The following is a 9,531-nucleotide window of genomic DNA, read 5'->3' as shown; positions in this document are numbered from 1 at the left end:
TGTGTCATATATATAACAATCAAAATATGAACTAAAATATATAATTGTAAATATTTGTAGACTCTGTGTCATATACTAATTTGTTATCGCTCATTTTAAAAATAATATTATTATTGCTGCTCTGGGATGCCTAAAATGGTCGCTGTCTCAGTTGATTATAACTTTTCTATCAGAACCTGAATACCTCTGCCCTTGTGAAGCAGACTTTATGAGTTGCTAAACAGCAGAGAATTATTTCCTTTTCTTGGATTCTGGAGAAGATGAGAGTTTCAACAATGGCTCTTCTTCGTAGAGGTTTTGCTGCAAACAAGAGAGGTACTGTAACTTCTCCACCTTCTTTTCTCTCTTCATCTTTTCATAATCTCAGCCACGAAAATAGGCCCTCTTCGCCTAAGCCCAGAATAGATTTCAGTTGTATTCATGAAGTAGATGATGCTGTTTTCTTGTTTCGTCAAATGCTCAGAATGCGCCCACAGCCTTCTGTTGTTCAATTCACCAAACTGTTGAATGTTGTTGTCAAGATGAAACAATACCATGTTGCCCTTAATGTATTCGACGAAATGCGTCAATCGGGTGCCCCTGTAAACGAGTATACATTGACTCTCGTGATTAATTGCTATTGCCTTCTCAATCGAGTAGACTTTGGATTTGCTGTCTTGGGCAGTTTCTTCAAGTGCGGTTACAAGCCTGATGTCACTACTTTCAACACACTTATAAAAGGGCTCTTTTTAGGTGATAAAGTCGTCGAGGCAGAAAAATTATTCAAAAAGTTATTGACGCTGAAAATCTGTGAACCTGATGAAGTTACTATTCTTACTGTGATAAATGGGCTATGCAAAGCTGGACACACTCTCACTGCATATGATTTACTTGGGTTATTTGAAAAGACAAGCTTCAAACCTGATGTTAAAACTTATAGCACAGTAATTGATAGTTTGTGCAAGGATCGTATGGTTGATGATGCGCTCCAGCTCCTAGCCAAAATGATTGACAAGGGCATTTCACCCGATATTGTCACATATAGTTCTATACTTCAGGGTTTGTGCAATTTTGGTAGATGGAAAGAGGCGAAAGACTTAATTACTAAAATGGTGGATTACAAGATATCTCTAAATGTGATTACTTTCAGTATATTGGTAGATGCATTTTGCAAGGAAGGACTGGTCAAAGAGGCTGAGGATGTTGTTGAAATTATGATGCAAAGAAACATTTCTCCTAATGTTGTCACGTACAATACTCTCATAGATGGTTACAGCCTGGTTGGGCAAATTGATAAAGCAAGAAAACTACTTGACTCCATGCCAGGTAGGGGCTTGAAGCCTTCTATCATGAGCTATAATAGCTTGATCAATGGATATTTCAAGAAGGGAAAGTTAGAGGAAGCTTGGCGCCTTTTCCTCGAAGTTCCTCGTAAAGGGTTAGATTACGATGTAGTTACCTATAACATCATGCTACAAGGATTATTTTGTGCAGGTAGATGTGCTGATGGATTGAAGCTTTTCAAAGATATGCACACTCATCAACTAATTCCCGATGTAGTGACTTACAATACCTTGTTGAATGGCTTGTGCATGAACAAGCAGATTGATGAAGCATTTTGTTTCCTACAGATAATGGAGGAACAAGGTGTTAATCCTGACAAAACTACATACAGTATACTCATCCATGGATTGTGCAAGGATGGAAAAGTTGAGATTGCAACTGATCTTTTCAATAGCCTCCCTTGTAAAGGTTTGCGACCTAATGTTCAATTATATAATATCATTATTGGTTCACTATGTCAAGAAGGACATGCAGAGGAGGCAAAATGTTTGCTGGTGGAAATGGAAAAAAGTGGTTGTGCACCTAATAGTGTGACATATAACGTATGTATCCAGGGTTTGCTTAAAAGAAAGTTGTTTCTTGAGGCAAAGGCATTCTTGAATGAAATGCACAGCCGAGGATTCTCGCCCGATTCAACTACTGTGTCTCTATTCCTTGATCAACAACAAGAAGGTGGTCTAAGATAATATTTCTATGAAAGTTTTATCATGCAAAAAGCATATCTTGAAACCCTCTATATTTGAGGGTTATGATGATTGTCTGAGGAGTCTTGCTATTACCAGCACCAGCTCTGTCTCCATTGCTTTTCTGCATCATTGACAACTTTATTTTCTAAATTTCGGTGTGAGTGCGAATTTTATTTTGTTTGGGAAAAAAAAACACGAGAAAATTATCACAAATAGAAAGATGCATTCGATAGGTAAAAGTGGACACAATTTATATCTAATTCTCTGATTCTTCTCTTAAAAGTAATATCCTATAGATTTGATAAATTCAAAAGGTAAATCTTCTTGTAGATCTCCTTTGAATTTGAATTTGAATTTCTATAACGTTAATTCAAAGGCCTGCGCTTGTGATCCCAAATTAAACGTTATAGTCTTGACTTGAGCTTTGAGGATTTGAAAGTGGATTTGCCACTTGGATTTTGTTGAGAACATATTTGGATATTTATAACATTAATTCGAGGTCTTAGCGCTTGTAATTCTGAACTAAATGCTATAACCTGTGCACCTTCGTCGAATGAGTCGATCTTTACTTTGAGTGCTTTTGAATATTTTTAAACTCGAGAAACTTTGTAGAGAGAATTACTTGTCTTTCTTTTCTTGCTTCACTCTTTGTTCTTAAAGGCCAACCACCAAAAACAACCTTAGTCACGAAGACCCACCACTTAGGCTTTTCAGTTCACAAAGAACTTTAACAGAGAAATAGAGGAGAAGGAGACAGTAGAATATTTTTAGCTGTTAGGAATGGCCTCAGGCCAAAATCACCATTTAAAGAAGCAAAACATTAAAGAGCAGAGATAAAGAGGATGCGAGGAAATGGTTTCAAAACCATCGAAAGATGGAGGCGAGAGAAATCAGGCGACAACACACACACACACACACACAGAGAGAGAGGAAAGAGAAGAGGTCAAAGAGGGAGAGAAAAAACGACTGGAAAAATAAGAATTAGGGTTAGGTTAGAAATATGTATGATAGATACCTTGAGTCGGGTGGTAGGTTGGTCCATAGGCCAAGGAGTGGGCTGGGTTGAGAGCCATCAAGTGAGTTAAGGATCATAGGCATTGGGTTGGGCTTACCATAAATAGGTCACGGACCCTATTATTTTACATGCTCCACCTTGGATCAAGGCCCGTAAAAGGATCAAGGTTCATTAACTGGATCTGGTATTTCATCATAGCCAGAGATGCCTTGGACGTACCTGCAAAAGAAAAAGAGAGCAGGTGTATAATAGGGTTAGAACGTATTAACCTAAGTTTAAGATTTTAAGGCATGTTTTAAATTTTTCTGTAAGAAGATACTTAGTCCCCATGTTTACAGGATTTTCCTCAGATTTAATTTTTTCAAGGTTGATCATTTCTTTTCGAACTATATCTCTAATGAAATGATATCTTACATTCATATGTTCTGTTCCATCATGAAATATTGAATTTTTGCAAAGTTGGATAGAAGATTGACTATATCAGAAAACAATAACTTTTTGGTTCAAAAAACTGATTTATTTAATTAAGCCTTCAAGCCAGATGGCTTCTTTTAAAGGCTTAGTGGTGGCTATGTATTCTGCCTCAGTGGTCGATAATGCAACAATATATTGTAATTGAGATCTTCAACTTATGCATGCACCACATAAAGTAAAGATATAAGAGGTAGTACACTTTCTACTATCTATATCATTTTCATAATTTGATTCAACATAACCAAAAAGGCTACCACCTTTAGAACATTTAGAAAAAATTATTCCAAAATTTGTAGAACCATTTAAATATCTAAACTAGGGGTGGCAACGAGTCGATCTCGAGTCGAACTCGATTCTGTAATTTCAAGCTCAAGCTCGAGCTCGAGCTCAAACTGATTTTTCTTTTTGCTTCTTATTATTATTATTATTATTATTATTATTATTATTATTATTATTATTATTATTATTATATTAAATTATGAAAATCACCAATTTTTTACATAAATTTGTAAGTAATAAAATAGATTGTGTAATGCATACTATATTACAAATATACCAAAATATAGTATGAAATTCTAATTTATTGTTATAAATATAAACTACTGATTAATTTAGTAGTAATATAATTAGTAAATTGTACAAAAAAAAAAAATTCATTCTGAACAATTTAAAGTTATTGGAAAAGTATCAATTATATGAAATAATTCAATTGAAATACATAAAAGTATTTTATTGTTGAGATTAAACAATTTGCAGTAAATTTATATATTTATAAATGTTAGTATTACATTGATATAACTATCATCTTACATTGTTGAACAACATAGGTTAATCAGACCATCAAAATTCAGATAAGACCATTAAATATGATCAAACTTACAGAAAAATACACTTGGTAAATTTTAGACTTATTGGATATACGGATGTCAAGATATCATACTCGGAACATAAGAATAATCATTCAAGTCGGTGTATCGTAGAATCAGGCCATGTGATTTTAAATCAGACAGTCTGATATGATCTAATGGACACGGTTTTATATATATATATATATAAATTTGGTGTGAATCGGGTGTTGAGATTTTAAGATATCGTAATTATTAATTAATTTTTTGATCTCATTATATATATAATAAAATAATAATTAAAATTAAAATTGTTCAACCATCACATTATTATCATTATCATTATTTTTAGATTAATTCATATGAATCACTAAATTTTGACATAAATTTATAAATAATAAAATAGATTGCATAATACGAAGTATGTATTCTGATAATAATATAAAACTAAAAAATAGATAAAAAAAATCATAAATGAATTAAGATCGAGCTCAAAATCGAGAAATTCGAGCTGGAGTCTCGCCCATTTTAAGAATAATATAATTATTGCTGCTCCGGGACGTTTAAAGTCGCTGTCTGAGTTGATTATAACTTTTCTATCAGAACCTGAATAGCTCCGCCCTCGTGAAGCAGACTTTATGAGTTGCTAAACAGCAAAGAAATATTTCCTTTTCTTGAATTCTGGAGAAGATGAGAGGATTTGCTGCAAACAAGAGAGGTACTGTAACTTCTCCACTCTCTTTTCTCTCTTCATGTTTTCATAATCTCAGCCATAAGAATATGCCCTTTTCTCCAAATCCCAGAATAGATTTCAGTTGTATTGATGAAGTAGATGATGCTGTTTTCTTGTTTCGTCAAATGCTTAGAATGCGCCCACAGCCTTCTGTTGTTCAATTCACCAAACTGTTGAATGTTGTTGTCAAGATGAAACAATACAGTGTTGCCCTTAATGTATTCGACGAAATGCGTCAATGGGGTATCCCTGTCAACCAGTGGACAATGAATATTGCAATTAATTGCTATTGCCTTCTCAATCGAGTAGACTTCGGATTTGCTATCTTGGGCAGCTTCTTCAAGTGCGGTTACAAGCCAGATGTCACTACTTTCACCACACTTATAAAAGGGCTCTTTTAGGTGATAAAGTCGTCGAGGCAGAAAAATTATTCAAAAAGTTATTGACGCTAGAACTCTGTGAACCTGATGAAGTTACTATTCTTACTGTGATAAATGGGCTATGCAAAGCTGGACACACTCTCACTGCATATGATTTGCTTCGGTTATTTGAAAAGACAAGCTTCAAACCCGCTGTTTCTTCTTATAACACAGTGATTGACAGTTTGTGCAAGGATCGCATGGTTGGTGATGCACTACAGCTCCTAGCCAAAATGATTGACAAGGGCATTGCACCCAACATTGTAACATATAATTCAGTGGTTCAAGGTTTGTGCAGTTTCGGTAGATGGAAAGAGGCAAAAGACTTAATTACTGAAATGGTGGATCACAAGATATCTCTAAATGTGTTTACTTTCAGTATATTGGTGGACGCATTTTGCAAGGAGGGATTGGTCAAAGAGGCGGAGGATGTTGTTGAAATTATGATGCAAAGAAACATTTTTCCTGATGTTGTCACGTACACTACTCTCGTAGATGGTTACAGCCTGGTTGGGCAAATTGATAAACCAAGAAAACTACTTGACTCCATGCCAGGTAAAGGTTTGAAGCCTTGTATCATCAGCTATAGTAGCTTGATCAATGGATATTGCAAGAATGGAAAGGTAGAGGATGCTTGGGGCCTTTTCCTTAAAGTTCCTCGTAAAGGGTTAGATTACGATGTAGTTACCTATAACACCATGCTGCAAGGATTATTTTGTGCAGGTAGATGTGCTGATGGAGTGAAGCTTTTCAAAGATATGCAAGCTCAGCAGCTAATTCCCAATAATACCTTGTTGAATGGCTTGTGCATGAACAAGCAAATTACTGAAGTATTTTCTTTCCTACACGTAATGGAAGAACAAGGTGTTTATCCTGATTTAGTCACATACACTATACTCATCCATGGACTCTGCAAGGATGGAAAACTTGAGATTGCAAGAGATCTTTTCAATAGCCTTCCTTCCAAAGGTTTGCAACCCAATATTGAAATATATACAACCATTATTGGTTCACTATATCAAGATGGACGCATGGAGGAGGCAAAATGTTTGCTTGTGGAAATGGAAAAAAGTGGTTGTGCACCTGATAGTGTGACATATATCGTCTGTATCCAGGGTCTGCTTAAAAGAAAGTTGTTTGCCGAGGCAAAGGCGCTCTTGAGGGAAATGCACAAGCGAGGATTCTCACCTGATTCAACTACCGTGTCTCTGCTCCTTGATCAACCGCAAGACGAAGGTTTAAGATAATATTTCTCTGAAAGTTTTGATAAGTGCTAATGTGTGATGCATGCTATAGTAATATCTTAACACTCTATGTTTGAGGAAACTTGCTACTACCAGCATCAGCTCTGTCTCCACTGCTTCAGCATCATTGAAAGGTTTCAATTTTCTGAATGTTGGCATCATTGATGTTGTTATTGGTAAAAAAAATGCAAATAGTTTTGGTTCTCAGTTTGTATTCCATGTCGTAGCAACTTTTTAACTTTCTAGTGGAATGTAATTTCAGAACTTCAGTAGAAATATGTCTGAAATGAATATGAGAAAAGGTAAAGACATTGAATCCTACAAGATTAAACTGTGAAAGTTCATGCTTGAAACTTGAAATGATTTTTTCAATGGATGACTTATACAAATATGATTCTCATTTCATCCTAAATCACTAGCAAGGTCCCGTAGCAATTAAGTGATAATTTTACTTTTTGTATCCAAAGTATACCTCTTTTTCAGTTTTTAGTATCCTAGGTTTCCAAGTCATCAGACTTGGTACCCAAAGCTTTTAATTTTCATCCGCTTGAGTACTCTCCGTTAGGTTGATTATTAAAACATACAGTCAACTCAATTTTGAAGGGAAAATTAGGCAGGATCTTGTCTATATAAGGGCATATTATTTATTCAATAGACCAAAAATTTTTATTTTAATTTCAATTTTTTAATTGAGGAGAATAATGTTTAGAAAAAATAACCCAATTTCTATTAGAAAATACTAATTCAAATTATTAGGGTAATACCAATTCAAATATTTTCTCCCAATTAAAATTATGAAAAATTATAGCATAAATTCTTGATAAATAGAGTATGACAACATTTTCGTTGTGTGCAAACAAAAAGAAAAAAGAAAAAAAAAGTGCTTTTTCCAGTAAAATTGGTATTTTATTATAGAAATTGGATCAAATATGTATTTTGTTTTCTAAAAAATTATTGTCCTCAATTAAGAAATTAAAATTGAAAAGAATTAAAATAGAGCTTTTTTGTGTTTTGAATAAACTGGAAGCGAAACATGCCCTTACATGGACAAATTCCCACCTAATTTTTCCTCAAAAATTGAGTTGATTGTTAGTTTTAATGGTCAACTTAACGGAGGGTACTCAGGTGGATGAAAACTAAAGTTTCTGGATACTAAGTATGATGACTTGAAAACCTGAAGTACTAAAATTGAAAAAGAGGTATACATTGGGTATGAAAAGTGAAATAATCCATAGCAATTAACATTTAGTTTACATTTTCTTAAATTTTTGACAATATATTATGAAAATTATAAACATATTACAAATTATGAAATGTTCTGATAAATATAATTAATAATAATTAGTTATTATGTATTAATAGTAATTATAATGTCCTATAATAATTTCAACTATTAAGATTTTTTATGAAATGCTCTTATTGAATAGATAATTTCATTGCAGATTTTTTTGAATGGTGTAGGTTCTGGTAAATTATATACATTTTGCAACCAAATTTATTATCTTTTTTTGGGACACTTAATAATATGTTGGTGTTTCTTTATCTCTTACTAGTTAAATTCATGTTATAATTTGCATATTTGAAGTCAATTTAATAACTTAATAAACCAAGCACTAATATTATCTTAATTTCAACAATATTCAGTAATTGTCCTTAAATACATAAGAAAATTTATGTCTTCCACTTGACTTTACTTTCAGATTTTACGCAATCAAATTAATTTTGTAGGTTCTTTTACGATCAAATTAAACTATTTTCTAATTAGTTAACAGTTCTTCTATTATATATTCTCATTATTTTTAAATTCGAACTCCTATAAGAAAGTTGTGAGTCAAAAATGCAAATTTTTGTAGTACTTTTCGATGCGTATGATTTTAGTACAGGTCTAATGGATTCGGATTAGGGTGATGGGCCTGGATTGTCTAGGAAGAAATTTGGAAAGAAGAGACATGCAAAACAAAATGTTAGCACTCCAACACCCAAATTATTCTTAGATTTGAAGAATAACAATCTAAAATAATAAAAAGCATTAAGAGAATGAAGCATGATGATAAAAAATAAAGAGAAATCATGTTTGTCAATGCAGTAAAAGTGTAGTAGAATAGTAGCCAAATTTTTGTGTAATGAAGGTGTCCCCCCGCTTGGGGATGGGATCCCTATTTATAGAAGAGTGTCCTCCTTCAAGGAACTAATCAGACTACCTACTATTGAGATGAACAGATTAGATTAGTTCGGATAAGGCCTGATCAAGTCCTATATTTTAGGGATTATGATGTTAGAATCATTATTTAAGTGAGGAAGACAGTCCAATGCCGAGGATGACTCCTAGTCCACAAGGAGTCTGCTGAACTTAAGAGTCCGAGTTCCTGAGGAAACCTTCTTGCCACGCGTACTCCATGCTGGTCGAGAGAGCATAAGTGGAGAGTCCAATTGTATGCCACGTAGGCTTAGGAGAGAGACATGTGGGCGAGAGCTGGGCCAACTATTGGTGTTTGCTTTCATTAGGCTGTATGAAGTGGGCTTCCTTCATCAGCATAGTTGTACCCATGAGAAAAAGTATTGGGCCCTCTAGCTTGTTCTTGGACCATAATTTGTTGGGTCATACCCATCATCTAGTCCCCCCACTCTAAGAAGGAGGGACACCTCCAACTCCTTCTTAGAGTAAGGGTCCTTGTCTTCTTCCATCAGGAGGGAATCCTTTTTATCAGTTGAGGAGGCATACCTCGACGCGACATCCTTCTCTATTCTTTTCTACCGCCTGTAAGCGTCGTTTCGAATATCTGCACTCGAGT

At 34.3% G+C, this 9,531-nt stretch overlaps 1 protein-coding gene and 1 pseudogene across 3 annotated transcripts; both read left to right on the top strand.

Moving 5' to 3' along the window:
- Positions 1-11: 11 nt before the first annotated feature.
- LOC148786739 (uncharacterized) lies at positions 12-2,228 on the top strand. Of its 3 annotated transcripts, none has more exons than XM_088885843.1 (2): positions 12-1,473; positions 1,611-1,778. In XM_088885843.1, exons 1-2 carry the CDS (start codon positions 261-263, stop codon positions 1,631-1,633), a joined length of 1,236 nt encoding a protein of 411 aa, XP_088741969.1. In that variant the 5' UTR covers positions 12-260; the 3' UTR covers positions 1,634-1,778. The 3 variants fall into 3 exon arrangements, with proteins under 3 accessions (XP_088741969.1, XP_088741967.1, XP_088741968.1); XM_088885842.1 differs by having other exon boundaries at positions 46-315; positions 464-2,228; XM_088885841.1 differs by having other exon boundaries at positions 45-2,228.
- Positions 2,229-4,690: 2,462 nt separating this feature from the next.
- LOC105171958 (uncharacterized) lies at positions 4,691-7,046 on the top strand (annotated as a pseudogene).
- Positions 7,047-9,531: the final 2,485 nt, after the last annotated feature.

The sequence above is a fragment of the Sesamum indicum genome, linkage group LG10 (assembly GCF_026168435.1).
Source record: "Sesamum indicum cultivar Baizhima isolate 11 linkage group LG10, ASM2616843v1, whole genome shotgun sequence".
In the NCBI taxonomy this organism is placed as follows: Eukaryota; Viridiplantae; Streptophyta; class Magnoliopsida; order Lamiales; family Pedaliaceae; genus Sesamum; species Sesamum indicum.
The sequence above is the reverse complement of the archived record's forward strand: the minus strand, read 5'-3'. Positions and strand labels throughout refer to the sequence as shown.

What these genes read in the sequence shown, in the direction of transcription:
- LOC148786739 (XM_088885841.1), top strand. Translation starts at nt 261, where the DNA reads ATGAGAGTTTCAACAATGGCTCTTCTTCGTAGAGGTTTTGCTGCAAAC.